Genomic DNA, 20429 nt, shown 5'->3' on the forward strand with positions numbered 1-20429 from the left:
GTGTGCATGTGTGTTTGTGTGTGTGTGTTTGTGTGTACATGTTCCAGTTCCTCCTCTAGGTATTTAATGGAAGGGGGAAGTATTGTAGGATATCTTAGAAAATCCGGGCCTTGACATCAGAGTGCCTTAGAGTGAATTTGCCCTGCTTTATTCAGAATGTTATTGGAAGGTAAATGGGATAATCCTTGTCAAGTGCCTTTGGCACTTGATGAGAGGTGTGGAACCCCCACCACACACACATACACACACACGTGCGCGCGCACACACACACATTTTTATCAGTTACTGGTCCTCTTGTATGATGAGTCATTTATTTAGACTCATGACTGAACCTAGGACTTTCTGATTCTAAAACCTTTCATTTCATTCCATGCCTTATATTGTTGATTACAAATGAAGTCTATTATGCAGTTTTAAAAGATGATACAGCAGCAGCCTTAGCTCTAGACAGTGCATAAATGATCCAGATTGGCATGCTAGTTGAGGACTGAAATGGCCATTATAGGGCTGGGTTTCTGGGCTTCTGGGCCTGGATGTCTTAGCGCCTGGAGCTTGGGAGGACATTGGATAAGTTACTTCACTTTTCTGGGCTTCAGTTACTTCACCTGTGAAATGAGGGAGTTGATCTAGGTCATCTGGAAGGTTGTTCCTATTAATATTCTGCATTTCTGGATTGTAATTCATCCTACAGAGAGCTTCAGGGTTCATGTTTCCACATATGTTCATGAGGGAGCCCAAGGCCAAAATATAAGAGGAGGTGTCTGAGAAGGGTGGGAGGAGGCTGACCACACCCAGATGGTAGTCTGCATCCATGGCCACATAAATAAATATCTGAGTGGGAAAGAAACAGGGTTTGGGGGGGAAAGGACCTTTGGGAATTATGGATAATGCTGATATGTATTTCATAACATTTTATATGTATTTTTCCAAATACAAAGCATTCTTTAGGGCACTTAGTTTTGGTTGATTGAAAATATAAATCTGATTCTGGCTTCTGCCTACAATGAAGACAGCAAGAAGAGCATCACCTTCTAGCCTATTAACAACAACAAAAAGCCAGCTAATTTACAAAATCAGACCCTTGAACCCCTTCAAAGAGCCAAGGTCATAGTATATCCAACTGGTCCAAAATACATACAAAACAAGGCCTCCAAAAAAAAAAAAAGACCACATGAGTTATGGCTCACTTGTAGTGGAGAATGGTGGAAGGCAAGGCAAGAGGGTAAGACAAATTCAGCTGACATTCTTAACTAATCTTAGAGGCCAATTGTTGGATAGTACTGGCGTGAAGAGCCCCTGGTTACTCTTTACCCACAGGGAATTTGCAATAACTCATCAGCCTTTCTAAATAGAGCACCACTGGGACTCAGGAGAACTATTGACAGTGAGGCTGGAGGCCAGAACAAGCCTCCTTTGCTGGTCTAAGGCTGAGTATGGCTGCCATGGGCAAGGCCATGCACCTGGAGTCTTTTCTTCTAAGGAACACAAGTCATAGTCTCTGAACAGTGAGGACAAAGGCAAAATCACTTCCAAGGCCTGACTTCTAAGACCATAGGACATAGGACCTTGCCCAAGGCTGAGGGGGAACAAAGAGGGAAGAACCCCCACGCCAATACACTCCCAGGCTTGAAGGCACCTAATATCAAGCAATTGCAGTTGACCTATGGGGGCCAGGGATGAATGGGGAGGGAGACACTCTGAGTCCCAGGTGGTGTACAGAGAGGTCTACAAGAAGGAGCAGGAACATGGAGACACACCTCCCAGATAAGCAGACCCCACGCTAAAGACAAAGTAGTTCTAGAGGAGCCAGAATCTGTGGTGTAGCAACAAAACCCAAGCCAGACCAATTGCAGACAAGATTGACTTGGTGCACCATACTGTTGCCCGAGCAGAAGGGATGTGGTCGGTTTCAGGTTTAAGTGCTATTTCCCTTGGACTCGACTGCACACCATCCAGAATCCAGTAGGAAAATAGGAGAGGCACAGAAAGTCAGGAGGAAACCAATCCATAGTGAGGAGATCAAGCCATTAACAGAACAGGCTCAGAGATGACTCCGATATGGCATTTAAAATAACTGATAAATATTTAAAGGCTCCTGTGAACAAAGTAGAGAACAGGCCTGAACATATGGGGAATTTCAGCAAAGAAAGAATCACACGAAAGTGCTAAGGAAAACAAAAATAAGAAGAAAAACAACAGAGGTAACAGAGATGAGGAGGATCTTTGATGAGCTCATCAGTAGGCTCAGCAGACACAAAGGAAAAGTGAGTGAGCTTGCAGATGGGCCATCGTATTGATTATTGATTTCTTGTGTTATACTTCATTGACTTTCTCCTCAGATCTTTATTATTTGGGTTCTTCTACTCACTTTGGGTTTCATTTACTCTGTATAGTTTTCCTTTTTTTTTTTTTTTTGGTTGAAGCTGAGTTTATTGAAGAGAGTTCTTCTTTTCTAATATTGGCATTTTGTGCTATAGAATTCCCCTTACATACGTTTTAGTGGCATCTCAGAAATTTTGTTGTGTTACGTTTTCATTTCCATTCAGTTCAAAGTACTTTCCGCCTTGTCTTTTGATTTATTCTTTGATACAGGGGTTATTTGGAACTGTGTTAGCTTCCGTGTATTTGAATATTTTACAGAGATTTTCCTGTTGATTTTTCTTTGTAGGATTTGAATCCTAAATTTACTGAGGTGTTTTTTATTTTATTTTATTTTTTTATGGCCCAGAATTTGGTCTGTTTTGGTGAAGTGTGTATTCTCTACTCTTGAATTCTGTTGTTTTTGGATGCAGTGGTCTATAAATGTCAATTTTGTCAGGCTGGCTGGTGGTGGTCTTCAAAGTTTAGAGATCCTTGCTGCTTTTTTTGTTTATGTATTCTATCAATTTTGGAGAGCACAGGATTGAAATCTCCAACCGTATTTGTAGTTTATGTCTATTTTTCCCTTGTGGCCTATCAGTAGTGTTTGCTTCTTTATGTTTTAAGTGAATTTCTTATAGGCAACATAGAATTGGGCTTCCTTCATCAAATCTCACCAAATGTGCCGTCTTTTTTTATTAGGGGGTATCAATTTTATAGATTTTAAACCTATCACTTCATGATTTATTTTCTCTTTGTCTCATCTGGGTTTTTATAGTTGTTACCTTTTCCCTCCCTTTCTGCCTTCTTTTTTACGATCCTATTTTTTTTTTTTTCTATTAGTGCACGTAACTTTTTGGCTTGTTGGTTTTAGTCATTGCTTTACAGTTTGTAGCATAGACCTTTAACTTAACTGCCTTCAGATGATATTAAACCATGTCACATGTACTGCCAGATGCTTACAATACCAAACTTTTAATGCACCTTTTCTGACCTTTGTACTCATGTGTATGTGCGCTGAAATCTTCCTACTCCCCAGTGAGCTCTTTAGGAGCCTTGGGGGCTTTCTGCATGCTCTGTGGGCATTGAGCTATTTTTGTGCCTCTCCCACATAATCTCTTGAGAGAATCTGTGATGTTCAAAAGAAATGCTTCCATAATTAAAACTGCATGAATAAATATGGGTGTGTGAACATGAGTATTTTCAGTTGATGTAATAATAGCTATCACTTTAACAGATATAGACAGCCTTTTAAATTTAGGAGTGTCTGGAGGTAGGCCTTTAAAATTAAGTTGGAACTTTTCTCAATAAGGCAGTTACTAGGACACTTTGCAGCAAGAAGGGAAATGCCAGACTGCTGTAGGTCTTTCTTTTCTGGAAATACCACATCAACATAAACTGCATTATAAAAATTAATCCTCGAAGTGAAAAGAGTGAGATTTTGTGTATGCTTGCTGGACTTGGGGGGAGATTTTCCAACCCTGTTTTACTTTAAAAAGGACAAAAATGAAAAAGTCTTTTGCATTAAAACGTAGTTAAGTGAAAATTGAGTTTAAGTCAAATTTTCTCTCATTCATTCATGTAGTTACTCTGAATCATATAACATTTCATTTGCTGTTTATGTAACAGGAAAATATTTTTCTTGCTTTTATGTTATTTTGTTTTGTGAAGAAAATGCTGGAATAAATATATAAAAAACCAGAAATCTAAGAATTTACATTAAAAATGATAAGTGAGATCGTCTTGAGAGTCACAGTGGTGTATTGCAGTGGTTTCTTTTCTCACGTTTGGGACTTGAATCTACCTTTTTTAAAAATAAGTGCTATAAAATGTAAGGAAACCACAACTAAGTTTAACTAATTCTTACGTACCCCCCAAGTAATAAACTTCAGTGTGGTTATGAACAGACTGTAAAAGCGCTACTGATTTTTGCACGCTGGTACAAATTAACATTTGTTTGGGGTACTGAAGTTTTCCATTTACTTGGTTCACCCACTAGTTCCTTGTGGTTCTCTTAAGGAGAACATTTGCAATATTTCTGAAGCTTGATTAGGGGCATTACTGAATCAGTAATTTGCAAGTTAAAACTGACCATTTTAGCCTGTCTTCACAATGCAAGGATGAACCAGGGATTAAAACCTTAATGCCTTTTCTTTAATTTAAGGGAGGATAGTGTTCCAACTATCTTAGAAAAAGAGGAAGCAGGATTTGCCTTCAAAAGATGCTTTATATTTTGGATACAGAGTCAATACAAAGGTGAGATACACCCGATTTGAATTGGTAAAATATGTAAATCCTTGCCTGCTAAACTGTCAGAGATTAATGTCTGAATAGGAGTAGGAAGCGCCAACTGTAAAATTATACAGGGCATGGCGATTACCCCATCCGCATAATGGGGCTTGATTTAGAGGTTCTATTTTAGGATTGCACATAAAGCACCAAATGCAGAAAGCTGAGCTTTGTTTAATTTGTCCGGGGCAGTGCCCTAATTTTCTACAACACTATTCACTTCCCTCCTTTAAGAATGAATAACACATTTGCTTTATGGAACTCTGTGCATCTTTTCATTTGGGAGCAGTCGCCTTTCCAAACTCCTCTCTATTTGATTCCTCTTTTGTCGCCTTTTCAAAATGCTCCTGGATTATGTTAAGTTGCAATGTCTTTGTCACACTTTTCTCCCCACGCAAAGAACACGCAATACCATTTTTGACATGGCCTAACCTAGCACTTTACACTTGACAGATGGGAAAGCCGGGAAGACCCGGGAAGTACAAGGCCACACAATTCTGATAGAGCTGGTTGTCCCATCTCTGTCTTTGCTACCCAGCAAGAGAGCTTGCCACCTGAATTGGTGTCATTGTGAGTGTGCTCTTTGGCTATCTCTTGAGACTTGGAATTTGTCTCATTTTCTCAGTAGCTCAGAGGCCTTTATTGTAGATGTGAATAACCTGAGGATTGTAATACCTCCTTTAGATTATTATTGGCGATTTATCATTAAGGCTCAGCCTGTTCAGGAAACAAAGTGCAAGATCGCTTTTTTCTTTCTTATTTTTTTACTATAATGTTGCCATTTGCTTCTGCAGTTTAACATTCATGAAGTCCTTTTAAAGTTTTGTTAGTGGTTCCACTTTATGGTCTCAGACGATTTTTCTGTTCATCGAAAAGTAATTTGTGTTGGCGAGACTCTTTTCGTTGCAGGGATCAGACACCTAACCCAAGCTCACCGAAGCATAACAGGGAATATATTGGTTCATATTCTCTGTAAGTCCATGGATGGATCTGAGTCGGATGCGGCTGGATCCAGGGCTCAGCAATGTCAAGTCTGTGACCCTCCATATCTTGGCCCTCTGTCTCTGTGTGGCCTCATTCTCAGACTGACCTTGGCAGGTGCACAGGGCAGCAGCAGCTCTGTGCTCACATCAACCCTGGCCTGGCAACCTTGTATATCAGTCTTCTAGAAGAGTCCATTCAGCCAATGCCTTTGGCCAGGGACATGCAGTACTCTTTATCCTTATTCTTTCTGAGGGCTAGGGGACAGGGACATCCCCGCCCCACAAAGCAGCTAGATAGCAGTGGGGAAATGTCCTCAGAGGGGGCACAGGAGTGTTCTTATCACAAACAGCTAACACGATCACACCTCTACCACTTGGAAGATTTACGAGAGCGACTCCGAGTTACATAAATATGTTAATTTTCTATAAAAAAAGATGCATTATTGTAGACGCAGTGACTCATCAGATAATTCATAGCGTATTTTCCTGCTTACCCTCATCCTTTCATTGTGGGCAAAAAGGACAAAGCCATTAAAAAAACACACACTTCTTTAAAAAATGGAATGATTTCTCAATTTCACGTTTAGATACTGCCTTGGCCTCTCTCTTCAACTCTCCGCTGAACTTACCCAGATTTGCGGTTGTCATCTGGTTTACCAGTCTCCAGCTACTCTGAGAAAGCCTTTCAGGCAGAGGCTGACACTGGATTTCTGGTCCAGCTGTGCCCGCCACCGTGTCTGGCTGGGTGCAGGTGTTCAGGGAAGGTGTGCACCGTGAGCCACTGAGCTGATGTGTGGCACACGCCGGCCTGGTGGGAGATGCCAAGGCTCTGGAGAGTCTGGTAGCTCCGATTACACAGTACCTGCTGAAGTTGGCATTTGAAGTCCATTATCTTCCTGTCCCAAGTTTTGGGTTTTAAAAATGTGTGTGCCAACCTGCAGCTTCCAGGCTCTCTCTGTGCTCAGCAACTGAACCAGTAGCCGTGATATTTGGTCCCACAGTGGGGACAGGGAAGACAGTTCCAGAGCTTCTGGGCAGCAGGGTGGTGGTCCAGCCCTCTTGAGAGTAGAGTCACTTCTGGTGCCATCTTTAGGAACTTACTGTGTGGCACAAGTCAGGCTGAGTCGAGCCGGGGTTTCATGTACTTCTCATAGAGCTTCAGCAAAGTGGCAGATGGGGGACAGCGTCCCCACCTGCTCACTACCTCCTCTTCTGAGCCACCCCCTCCCCTGGACCCTCTTCATCGTGTGGGCTCAGTTGCAGTCCCACAGTGGCAAACAGCTTTGCCTCTCACTCTTAGGTCTGTGGTGCTCCTCTCAGACACTTTTGTACCCCCACATGTTGGACTAGAATCGATTAAGAACAAAGAAGCTTCCAGAATAGTATGAAAACTCACCCTGATGGTTTTTAAAAATGCAAATCCACACTCACTGGGAAATATAAGGGCATGTCTGTCCCATTTGAAGAAATACCAGGCCCAGCAACTTTGCATCCTAGAAGGTGGCAGGATTAGGGTTAAATCAAAGAGATGAAACTAGTAGGAGATACGCATCAAGATTTATTCAAGGAATGGGCTTATGCAGTTGTTGTGGAGGCTGGCCAGGCAAGTCTGAGATGGCTGGGGCAGGCCGTCAGGGAGGGCAGGCGGGGACTCTCGGCAGGGACTGAAGCTGCTGTCCACAGCTAGAACATCTTCCTCCTTGGGGAAGCCTCGCCTCACCTATCTGTTAAAGTCTTCCAATTGATTGAATCAAGTCTACTCAGATTATCTAGGCTGTGTCTGCAATTCAAATGATATGGACTTTAACCATACCTCCTCCCAACTATCTTCACAGCAACGCCTGGGTTAGTGTTTGACTAACAGTGTAGTAGTCTACGCAAGTTGGCACATAAAAGTGACCATCAGCGTGGCCAGTTGGGAGTTCTAGTATATTCTGTGTGGACCTGTGAAACTGTTTTAGGGCCTTGGGATTCTTTTGTTTTGTGTTGTTTTTAAGATTTTATTTGTTCATTCATGAGAGAGAGAGAGAGAGAGATTGGCAGAGACACAGGCAGAGGGAGAAGCAGGCTCCCTGTGGGGAGCCCGATGCAGGAGTTGATCATGGACCCCGGGATCACACCCTGAGCCAAAGGCTCAACCACTGAGCCACCTAGGCGTCCCAGCCCTTGGGATTCTTCATTGAATAAGACAGTTTCTGCTCTTATGGCATTTATATCCTAATAGAAGATGACAGAAAATAAGATAAACAAAATACATAATTTTAGAGTGGTGATAAGTAGTGATGAGAATAATAAAGCAGAGGAAGGGAATAGACAGTGATGAGTGTATATGTGTGTGGAGCTGGCTACATAATTGGCGAGGCCCAGGGCAAAGTGGAAATGTAGTATCCTCTACTCAAAAAGTAGAAAAAAGTGCCACTACAGGTACTGAAACATTAAACTTTTTCCTTTCTTTCATGGATCTCTTTCTGCGATAGTCATGGTGTTTTTTTGGCTGCCTTGCCTGTCTCTTTCCTTCGCTGTTTGGCTGGTTGGTTGCTTTTGCTATCTCATGTGTTCTAAGTAAAGAAAAATTCAAAACTGAGATTATTGACACGAATCTGCCATTCATCATTACGTTGTGCGGTGCCCACTTTAAATACAAATATAGGAGTGGGATCATTGAAATCACACGATTTGTATTTCCTAGTTCATGGGTGCATCTGCATTTTGTGCTTATCAGAACAGTGGAAACATGCTGCAAAACTAACCGCCTGTTTTTCTTTCATCTTTAATACATTCACATTCTCCTGACACTTTACCTTTGGTTTGCTGATTAGTGAGGACGCCTGACAGGAGGAGGAGGAGGAGGAGGAGGAGGAGGAGGAGGAGGAGGAGCTGTGGTGGCCCTGCCTGTCCCATTCCTTCTCTGTTGTCGTTTTCAGTGTGAGCGCTTGCCTACTACAGGAAAGTCAGACAAATAAAAGGGATATGCTAGGGTTCTTTGATCACTCATGTTTGTTAGAATACATCTGACCTCTTTCTACATTTGAAGCAAGTTCTACTTCTAAAGCCTGGCCTCTCGGGGCTGCCGGTGCACTGCTTACTGAGCCATAGGCTTAACATGCTTACCTTGTACTCACTTTGCATCTCGTTGAATTCCTAGGCATCAGGGGACGCCCATACTGTGTGTATCTCCTCTACTCATGCGTGTACTCTACTGTCTCCTTGGACTTAGCTTACGAAACGCAGACTCAGAGATGAAGTTATGAAGGATTTCAAGATTGTGACATTAACTCAAGACAGTTAAAGCAAGCATGGAGCTCTCCTGAGCATGGGACCCTGTTGTGATGGCACAGGTTGCACGCCCATGAAGCCATCTGTGTGTATGTGCACACACACATACTATTTTAGATAATGATGATAAAGAAGGACGGTCACATAAAGTGACATTTGATCAAGGCCTTCAAGAAGATAAGGAAACCAGGCATGCAGATACTAGGGCAGGAGTAACATGTTCAGAGGTTCCAAGGCACATGAGCCTTTGCCTTATTCTCAGAAGAATAAAGAAGCCACTGTGGCAGGATCCAAGTGAGCAGAGGGGTGGGAGATGAGGTTAGAGAAGAAGAAGTCCCTGAAATGTGCATGGACTCCAAGGCCAGGAAAAGGACTTGGAATTTTTCTATGAGAAGAAGGAAAGGCTTGGGGGAGTCTTAGCAAAGGGGTGACATGCCATGACTCAATTTTAGAAGGCTGCCCCCTGGCTGTACTGTGGTAATACCTGCGTTGGGGCGAGGTTGGAAGTGGTCAGACCATTGCTATTGCAGACCAAACAAAGATGGGGCCTGGCCTGGTCTGGGGGTATACATAGTAGTGATTAAATGCAGTTGGATTCTGGGCATATTTTAAAACCAGTGCCAACAGGAGCTGCGTATGGAATAGATACTTACCCGGACCAGGAGATGAAATGGCCTGTTGAGAAGCTGTGAATTTCCTAAGGTCCTATAGCCAGTGTACGGCACAACTGGGGAAGGCAGAGAGCAGGAGTCTCGTGTTTTTACTGGGTCTTGTCCTCCTCTGTTATTTCGAGACAGTGCCCCCAGGTAGCTCCGATAACATTTTCTTCTGAACATCTTCACTTATTTAGCTGAAATGGGCATGGGGTTAAATCTCTAGGGTTCTATCTTTATGTATCATTTTGAAAGAACTTCTCAGAGCATGATCCTAGGTGTTTCTACTGCTGGCCCGTGTTTCCGTGGTCTCTGCGTGGGGGTTGGCCATTTCCCACAGTGTTAAATTAGCGGTATCCTGACAGTATTTTTCCCTACATTTCACTAAGTATCTCTTGACTTCCCCTAGTGAAAGAGAAATAATAAAGCAAAGATTTTGTTACTGGGTTTGATCTACCATTGTGCCACGTTCAGTGCCAAAAAAAGTTAACTATGGTTGGTTGGTTGGTTGATTGATTGATCTGTCTTGCTTTTCAGCACTTTCAGACCATGCTGAAGTCTAAATTGAATGTCCTAACACTGAAAAAGGAACCCCTCCCAGCAGTCATCTTCCATGAGCCTGAGGCCATCGAGCTGTGCACCACTACACCCCTGATGAAGACCAGGACTCACAGTGGCTGCAAGGTACGTGGCACATGGCCCGCTGGGGCCCTCTTGGTGGGACAAACAAAAGGAGGTGTCACCTTAGGACACTTGTTTCCCAGTGGTTACTTTTTAAAGGAATGAAAATGTAAAATGACTAATAAGGGCCATTAAGCGATGGTTGGGTGAATCCGTACCCTGCTGTCTTTTTAGTGATCTACCACTCTTCATTGTTTCCAGGTGTACATTAAAGACATGACTTTTAGTGTGTATGAATAAAATCGTATTTCTCCCTATATTTGCTGTAGCCCTGTGGATTTGGGGCTTCATAAGAAAAGTTCTGTCCTTAGCGATACTTCCTCCCTTTGTGTTTGCACCCTGAATAAAACACATCTTAAGGAAATAAAAAACAAGTCTCTCAACAGTGCACTTCTCCTTTGGGGGTTATTTTGCATTTTTTGTTTGGCTTCAGCTCTCAGAATTTTTCTTTTTCAGCTCTCAGAATTTATACTAATATTCATGCCTCAGAATCCATTAAAAACCATTTTTTTCACTTGTGTAAACTGTAATGCTGACATAAAAAAAAAAAAACCCTAGAAATGAAATGTATAATTTTGGTAAGCTTTTTTGGGTTCTTTCTCACATGATATTCTTTTTTACATAAGTTGATGAATATAGCGACCCGTTCAGAGGTAACAAAGAAAATATATTTATGCATACTTTGTCATCAACAGTTTGTTTTGAGGAATAAAAGATTAAATTAAGGGGCGGAAAATTGAGTAGTGAAGATAAAAAATAAAATGTATGTTTGTGGGTTTCTATCATAACCTTGTGGACACACTCCTTTCCTTATTGCTTTTCTAGCTTAAGGGAGTCAAGGCCCATTGATCTCTCTTGCCAGAATTTTCCATCACCTCCCCAGTTCTTGCATAGCTATGGTCAGATTGGAGCCTACAGAAATCTTGAGAATGAGGGTTGTGTACACAACACTCCATACATGTTCACTCATCCCACAAATACCCACTGGGTGCTCACCGTCTGCCCAGCACCGAGGACAGTGGGAGCAACAGCCCCCAACATCTTTGTAGGGTCTAACTTCTAGTTGGGGAGGAGGGAGGAGAAAGTACAGGTAAACAAGCATTGGCTGTTGAGAAAGCCAGTCTGGGAGAACTTGGGGAAGAATCTTTCAGGCCAAAGGGACAGGGAGTGCTAATTCTCAGAGGCGGAGATGGTCTACCATCTTTGTAATAGAGAAGAAGGGGCAGGAGAACTGGGAAGTCAAGAAAGTTGTGTCCTATGGTGTGGTCAGGCAGCGGTCTGGGTAGAGAATGAGCCTTGTCATCATGGAGGCAGGGAGTTTAGACTTTGTTCTAATTACTACGGGGAACCATCAGATTTAGGCAAGTGAGTCATTGGACAACATTTTAAAAAAAAAAAAAGGGTGATTTTATGTGGTAACTATGCTAAGGTGAACTTTCAGCTTCCAAAGAGCAGTTGCCAGAGACTCTGGTTCAGCTGGAGATAGTGGATCCAAAGAAGTGGCATGAGGTCCCAGTGTAGTCAATGCTTTTTTGGTGAATGGATGATACAAAGGAATTGGGAAAATACTCATTAAATTTGAAAGTGATACGAGATCACATTGTGTTCTATAGACTTTAGAGATTTCCTAGAGTCATTTTGAATTCTGTTCTTGTTGGGGAACATGGTCCCTCAAAAGCAGTAGGGACAAGTAAAAGGAGGAGAGTTTTGTTTGATAAAGTCTGCAGAGTATGTTTAAATGGGAGGGGAAAAATGCAGTTACAGAATAAAAGACCTAGCAATCAGTCGGGATATGAAGTGTGCGTGTGTGTGTGTGTGTGTGTGTGTGTGTGTGTGTCTCAGAGAGAGAGAGAGAGAGAGAGAAACAGATTTGCTAGAGAGAGAAATATTTGCTAGGAGATTAAAAACTATCATTTTCCTGAAAAGGAGCAGAGGGTTCGAGATTCATGGAGTATTTTTCAGTGTATTGCCTTAGGCTGTGCTCATTTGTTTTGCTTCTAAAAAGATGTTGGGGAAAAAAAATAGAAGGAATTCAGAAGAGCACACAGAGGAGAGTGAGGTGGCCCTCGCATCAGTCCGTGGGGCCAGCGAGACAAAGGGAGATCATCCGTGATTTCACCTGGACACAGAGTAGAACTTTGGCATTCAGGGTCAAAAACACATTCCACGAGGCTATAAAGTTTATGAACTCGCTTTCCCTGGAAATCCTGAAGATGGGATTCCAGGTGTACATCATCATGACCTGCAATCAGGGATCTGGGCCAACTCTAGCTTTACGACTCGTTTGAAGGAAAACCCCCCAAAGTATCATTCTTCAGATTGTATACGATTATGCACTTTATCAGTTAACATTTGAACACCCTGGGAGAGTTCCATTCTTTAATTCTCAGTGATAATACTGGGTTTTTGTTCAGAGGTCACATTCCTCCCATAGAAAAACAACCAAAAAGTTACATGTTTGAGCCTTGAATTTTCTGTTCAGAATGTCCTGGCCTCCCCATCCTCCCCCCCCCCCCCCCCACCCACCAACTCCATCATCCGCAGGAACAAAATGCAGTTTCCTCTCTGATTCTTACGGAGTAACTTCGCTCACAAAATGCCAGCTGCAGAAGGAGGAGCTCTCTCTCGGGCTCCCTCCTGCCAGGAATAATGAGCACAATGTAGCCAGGCCCAGCTGCGGGGCCAGCGGACAGGACCCTCCATCTGCACACAGTGCTAGTTCTTTTTGCCTAAACAGCTCTCAAGTTGTGCTTGCATAACTGTGGCTTTGGGGAGGGAGAGAGGCAGGAGGAAGCAAAGGAAAAGGGAGTTGAAAATGGATTATGGTTAGCACCATGGAGGCCCTGGCTCATCTCAGATTTTGCATTTCCCTCTGATCTGTATTCTCCGTGGGTCCTGATGGGATTGCCCTGCCAGGCTATTCATGTTGTGGGCAGCTGGGTCTTTGTGTGTTTTCCTCTACTGCTGCCACTTTTTTTTTTTTTTTCCTCCCTGGAGTGGAGTTATTTAACTGCAAACCCCACTGCATACCATTAGGACGCGCCTGCCCCTACTCTCGTTGGAGGTTTTCAGAGCATCTGATGCTGTGTTCTGATTTTGCAGCAATAGGAGCAGCAGCAGCAATGGTTGGTCATACCTGGCTTCTCCTGCCTGGCACCACAGAATCCGAGGTGGCTCTGACTTGTTAGCAAACATATATTTAATGAATAGTCACTGAAAACCTATAGTGCATGGAATTGTGGAGGAAGGCATCAAAGTAGATGTCGTGGGTCATGTGGTTTGTAGCCAAGTGGAAGGTATAGAGGAGTGCCTGAATCAGTAACTCTCCAGGGCTGCTCAAACTGTGTGTGTGTGTGTGTGTGTGTGTGTGTGTGTGTGTGTGAGAGAGAGAGAGAGAGAGAGAGAGAGAAAGCCCTGAAGGGCAGGTTTCTGGACCTTCTTTCAGAGATTTTGATGCAGGTGCTCAGCTTAGCAGGCAGAGAAGAACCTGAGCTTAAAAATCGACCATGCAGTTTTCATGACTGTGGGGCCTGGGCACTGCCTGGAGCTTGAGGACCAATGCTCAAGTGTGGGGTGTGGGAAGAGCCACGTGAGTGACCTAAGTGATGGAAGTGGATTCGCACCCGGGGAAATGGGACATGGGGTGGGACATGGAGGATTGAGCTCACTGGCCATTGTAGGGTTAGAATGGGTTTGCTCCAGCTGATCAGGAGGCTGACATCCAAGAAAGAACTGGGCTGGGTAACTGGTGCATCAGATGTGTGCCCTCCTGACAGCACCTGTGGATGCCACTGTATCCTCCCTGGGGCACTGTTCTTGGCTGGATTGACTCACTTCCTAGCCTACTTGCCAGAGTTCACAAAGCCTTGATGAAATGGTGATAATGATGATGATAAATAATTAGTAATAAAATGCTAATCATATAGAAATAATGATAGTAATTAAGATAGTAACACATTAAGCATTCTCCTGAACACTTCTCGCGGTGTAGAACCATTTGGTCCTCACAACAACCCCATGGTTCAAGTGCCATCTGTGGTGCCATTTCACAGATGAGTTACTTGAGGCCTAGAGAAGTTCTTTCCTGTACCAGAGTATCCAGCAAGCATCTGGCAAAGCCTGTATTTTGAATTTCATCAGGGTCTCCATAGCCTCTGCTTCTTCCCACTAGATTCCACCCACCTCAATGACCTCTAAGTGGCTCCTATGTGTGTCCTATGATAGCTCTTAAAACTGGTTGTGTCATGTGATTTTAGCAAGTCATTTTATTTCTGCAGTCTTCAGTTTCTGCATCTTTGATAGGCCAGAACCAAGGGCACTGCATTTCAGGCATCCTCTTACCTAAAGTTCTGAGACTCAAATTTTCCTAGTTTAATTGGATTAGAATTTTGTCTTTGCTCACAAAACCCAGAAAGCATGGGGAGAATGTACTAAAAGTATCATATAATTTTACCTTGCATATAGTTCTCAGGCTCTCTTATTTGGTTTTCTAGAAGAAAGAGTCTATAATGAAAAGTCACATTCCTTGTAAAACATACATAGGAAATAAAACATGTAATGTCCATTGAGTTCCTGTATGCTCATGTGAACACCATATAAAACCTATTCCACAGAGATAGTCCCCAGCTTTACAGCATTTATAGTTGTGTTTTTTTTTTTTTAATTTGATGGAGAGAGAGTGAAAGAGCACAAGCAGGGGGTAGCAATGGAGAAAGAAGGAGAAGCAGAGGGAGAAGCAGACTTCCCGCTGAGCAGGGAGCCTGACTTGGGACTCAGCCCCAGGACACTGGGATTGTGACCTGAGCCAAAGACGGATACTTAACCGACTGAGCCACCCAGGTGCCCCCAGCATTTATAGTTTTATTTTTATTTATTTATTTTTAAAATATTTAATTTATTTATTCATGAGAGACACAGTGAGAGAGAGAGAGAGACAGAGACAGAGACACAGGCAAAGGGAGAAGCAGGCTTCATGCAGGGATCCCGATGTGGGACTCGATCCCGGGACTCCAGGGTCATATCCTGGGCTGAAGGCGGGTGCCCAATTGCTGAGCCACCCAGGGATCCTCCAGCATTTATAGTTTTAAAGCAAAATAGTAGCAATGCTGAAACAAAGATGCTGACACATAACTGGGGGTCTAGCACATCTTAAAACATTTATCTTTATTTAAAATCTTTATGAAGTTTGTGAATGGTGGTAGTTTAAGGACAACGATAAGTTGAAGAAGGAGAGTGACATGGAGGAAGCATACCTGGGGAGGACAGAGGGGGAAAGAAGCAAGAAGGAAAGGCAGGCAGGTTGGCAGTTACTTCCACAGGTCTCCTTTTTGGATCTGAGTCTGCCTGCCTTTGTTCTGGTTTAACTGGCGATTTTTCCTTTGCACCTGCTCACTCTGGCTGGGTGGAGCCAGGGTCCTGTGATTGTCTCCAGGAGGGAAGTTCCTCTTGGTCACCAGACAGGATTTGGGAGTTGGGGTGGTGAATAGGGCTAATTGAGCATATGGTATTTCTTTACACTCTCTAGCGTCCATGTCTGGTTCTGTCATCGTTCGTGGTGATAGTGCCCTTGTCTTCATTCTGCAGCTTGGTGGGCATCCAGCTGCCTCTGTCCCCTCACACGTCATCACAGGCCCCACCAGGGCCTCACCTGGCCAACTCTCTCATAGAATGCTCTAGCTCCCAAATCTCTCCTCCCTCTGAGTGAGGCACTTGGCTTAGCATCACGTGAAGTCCCATCAAAGACCCTCACTGTTCTGTTCCCTTTAGTGAGGGCAGAAGCCATCGAACAATCTAATTCCCAAGAAGGAACTTGTGATTCATACAGCTTAACAATTTTACTGTTATTCTTTCTGAGGCTCGTGCATTCAGGAGTAACTGCATGGTCACTAGCTCTCAGGAAGGATGTGGTCGATTTGCAGTTGCGTGGGACAGAGAAGATCCTGAGCTGAGGGCTTTGCAGGCAGTCCCCAGATCCTACCGTTTTGCGCACATGTAGGATGACCAGTCTTACAGGTAGATTCCAGCAACCCTACTTAAGATGAGCTCTTGATTTGAATTTAAATATATTTAAAACTGGCATCACATGTATCTATTTCACACAGATTTTTATGCTTATTTGTTCAGTTTTGTATTTAATTAGACATATAGACATGTTTTTTTTTCTCTCTCTCTCTCTCTCTTTTCATTTTAGTCAAAGGCCCCTGATTTTACCCATTCACTGAAGGCAGAAACATTGATTATACTGTGTCGTCATCCAGACCGAATGCATTTTGGAGCCTTTTCTTGGCATAGGTCATTTTGGCCATGGCATGGGTCCAATTCTGCCAATTGTGTGGACTTTTTCCTTGCAAAATACGTTTCTGATTTGAACATCAAGATACAATACAAATAAAGAATAGTAACATAGGAAGTAAGATTCGGGCTTGTAGTCTTTATTGGCTCTTTAAACCTCTTGGTTTAAACCAAAATGTAAACCTCTAGATTCAGAGTAAATGGCATCTGATTCTAATCCACTTTCTCTTTATTCTTTCTCAGACTTTCCTGTAAACAAACCAAAGCACATTTCCTTGAGTGTGTCTTCCTAAATGTCGAAAGGTAGAAGTTGGTGTGAGCTAATACCTGTTGTTTAAGAGACAAACTTTTAACTTTCTGCAGTTTTTACTTTTTGTCAATTTGTAAATTTTCTGACCTTTTTTGGCCCACCTTCCTCTCTCCTCCCGTTCCCCCATCCTAATTTTCTTCTTTCATTTCTTTCTTCATCTATAAGAATATATTACACATTCTTAGGATTTTCCAGATGTTAATAGGGACACAAGGATAAACAATGGTTTTGGGTTAAATAACAGAAAATATAACTGGAATTGACTTAAGTCCTTGAAATTTATTTGCTTTGGAATCTGCAAATTTCAAAAGGATGGAGGGGGGGAAGAAGATGCTAGAGAGGCAACACAAGTGTCCACTACAAAAAAAGAAAGGCTTAATGACCCGAGGCCTGAGAAATACATTCTATAGGAAGAGCGATGGGAGTAGAAGCAAGTGCCACCCTCAGGTGGCAGAGCAAGGGGTGCGTTTCCTTCTGTGTTATGACCCAGCCCATCCCCTTGAATATATATGGGGGATGGTCTTCAGATGAGATGAGATGAGCCCCAGTTTGAGAATCGCCACTCTCCAGGGTCCTATGCAATACCCATCAGCTAGCATGTGGTTTGACACTGAGGGGCTTTTGTCTTCCAGGTGGGTGGCAGATGGCGGGGAATGTTCTCATTCATTGGAGAATTCTCCAGCTCCCCTTTCAGGCTTTCATTCCAGGTTTCTAATTGGGCAACCCATTATTCAAGGTAGAGAAAGAGAAGCAGGATTTCAGAAGTCATGAGTTCAAACACAATTGTGGAATTTAAAGTATCTGTGAGACCATCAGGGGGCCACACCCAAAGGGCACCCTGTTATATGAAGGTGGAGTTCCATAGAGGTCGGGTCCTTCAAGGAGATCGGGGCCATAGAAGAGAAAGGAGCAAGACAGGTGTACCCGCTTATACACTTACACGTGTAAACATGTACCCACCTCTAATATCTGAGGGCCAGAAAGAGAAGAATCAGTGGGGACGAACACTATGAGAACCAGAGGAACGTCCTCCCCACCAAGCACCTCCTATTTCATCCTACACCCTGCGCCCACTCTCCTGGCCATCCTCTTCCAGACTTGGAAGTATCAAGGGGGAAGAAATGGATATAACTCTGGGGATGACTGAAGCGTCTGTATATGGTTCTAGAATTGGTCTTCATGTATATATTTGACATACACACTGCCTGTGCTACAGCTGTGGTGCCCAGCATGGCAGGATATTTTGTTGGTGATGGTCAGTTTTCTGGCTGTGAGTCTTAGGACTTTGAATTCTGTACTTTGGCCTTCCCACAGACAACTGTGGTGGCTTCAGCGAAGCTTTTCACCCTTCACAAGGTCACTTTCGTTATTTGATGACTAAAATCTTTTCAAATGAGGCATCATTTTCATTTCAGCTGATAGGAATGTTTAGAGTGTAGATTATCAGTCTGCCTGAATGCTTGTTGAGTAGGCTTCTTTATGGGGTCACTCTTCCCTGTGATGTAGGCAGTAGAGTTATTTGTCCCATTGAGGTATTCTCTGGGGATGTTTGACACCTTCAAACTATTTATTTCCTGGTGTTCCACATCATGAAGGCTATGGCTGAAAAATGGGCATTTTACTCTAGGGAACCAGGTGTGACATTAAAACTTCACCTTTGGACTAATGTCAAAGACTGTATTGTCCTGTGTCTCCAAATGTCACTGCCTACTTTACTTCTTATCTTTAAAAACTCTCAGGAGATCAGCAAAGATTCATTAGTGAAAACTGGGAAGATAATCTAAAGCACGTGAAAGAGAGATCATAATATTTTTGTTCCACAACACCATGGAAAACATGCAGTCATGACACATTCTGTTGTAGAAATTATACCGGTGTGGAAAATGTTCACAATATATGGAATGAAATAAAAATCTGGCTGCAAAATGTGAATAGGATTTTATTTTTGTAAAACATTGAAATATGAACAGAAGTGATCCCTGGATAGCAGGATTATGGGTAAAATTTGTGATTTTCTTATTTTTTTTTTTGCATTGGCTAAGTTTTCAACAATGAACAGATATTACACTTTAATTAGTTTTGAAATATAAATTTAAAAGAAGAAAAGTTTCTTTGGATGAAGGCTTGCTTGGACAGCTATGTGGCAGAAATTCCATTCAAAATGGAGCATTTTGGAAACAGCATCTTCTAAGTCACCCTGACTTAGACATTTGTTTCTTCTCTTTGCCCAAATCGGAATTTCTGTAGCTTCAGGGAAAGTGACATTTTCCCGTCTAACTTGTGACTTGTCCGGTGTCAGGCTTGTCTGGTGTGTTCAGCATAATAATTGTCAACCTACTCAGATGCATTTGCAGGGATGATGTATGTGCTGGTTTCCTGAGGGCTGCTTAATGACAATGTCAATGGTTAAAACAGAAATTTATTCTCTCACAGATTTCGGGACCAGAAGTCCCCAAATGGGTATCCCTGGGCAGAAGCCAAGGTGTCAAGGAGCTTCCTCTGGAAGCTGAAGAAGAAAATCGGCTCCTTGCCTCTTGGGGTTTATGGTGCTGCAGGCATTCCTTGGCTTATGGCCATATCACTCCGGTTTCGGCCAATATAGCCACACTACCTCCTCCTCTTTTCTCTGTTTCAAACCTCCCTTTGCCTTTCTCTCGTAAGGACACTTGTGGTTGGATTTAGTGCCCACTTGATAAACCAGGATAATCTCCCTAGCTCCAGATTCTTAACTTAACCGAATCAGCACGGACCCTTTTTCCTTAAAAGGTAACATGTCAGGTTCCAGAAGAGGACCTAATATTTTTGGGTGGTCTTACTCAGCCCGCTATAGATAGTTTCTTTATAAATGAGGAATTCTAGAAATGCAAAACTTTCTAAGCAAAAAGAAATACAATGCTCCCAGTTAAGCAGTTGTTTAGGTTATGTTATTTCTTAAGCCTAAGAAAATGCTTTCATTGGAATTCAGAAAACTACTTTAACATGTAGAAAAAATGAGGAACATTGATCTATGGAAGTATCTTGCTCCTATTTTGTGCCACATTTTCTTTTTTCGTTTTACTTACTTTATCCAAATTTCTGAAAAGGAAGAGATATCTTAAACTTTTGAATGGAATTCACGGGTTTAAGTCCTGCCCATTGGCAGTTTACATATTGGATGTATATGTTTGTAAAAAAAAATCCACAGTTCTACCCCAGGGAAAGGGAATAATGTTTTGCCCCACCTCCACTCCCATTCTCAGTAGAGCTTTAAGGCTAATTTTGAAAATGATATGGAAAATATTAGGAGTATAATGTGTGTGTCTGAGAGAAGTATCTCATTAAGAAGTTATTTTCCCCTCATGACTTCCTGTTTAGATCGTTTGTCTTTGAAACAATTTGTTGGTTTAATTCTGGAAATTTAGTTTAATCATTATCTGAATTTAGGGTTCATTTATTTGGGAAATATGTTAATTATTTTACAAATTTTCCTGGATTAATTCTGTGGATAAAATATAGCTCCTCTGTGGTAGACTTCATCTGTGAGGCAACCTACAGAAACACCATGCAGAAAACCAATTAAGTTGGTAAAAACTCATTAATAATACACTT

At 42.6% G+C, this 20429-nt stretch overlaps 1 protein-coding gene across 1 annotated transcript in view; it reads left to right on the forward strand.

Annotated features, from left to right (window-relative positions):
* The window catches only part of PID1 (phosphotyrosine interaction domain containing 1), a 223876-nt gene that overhangs the window by 91839 nt on the left and 111608 nt on the right, over positions 1-20429 (forward strand). The window contains exon 2 of the mRNA XM_055345834.1: positions 10097-10243. Coding sequence (XP_055201809.1) covers positions 10097-10243 — 147 coding nt within the window. The remainder of the gene's footprint in view (positions 1-10096; positions 10244-20429) is intronic.

This window comes from Nyctereutes procyonoides, unplaced genomic scaffold, assembly GCF_905146905.1.
Source record: "Nyctereutes procyonoides isolate TBG_1078 unplaced genomic scaffold, NYPRO_anot_genome, whole genome shotgun sequence".
In the NCBI taxonomy this organism is placed as follows: domain Eukaryota; kingdom Metazoa; phylum Chordata; class Mammalia; order Carnivora; family Canidae; genus Nyctereutes; species Nyctereutes procyonoides.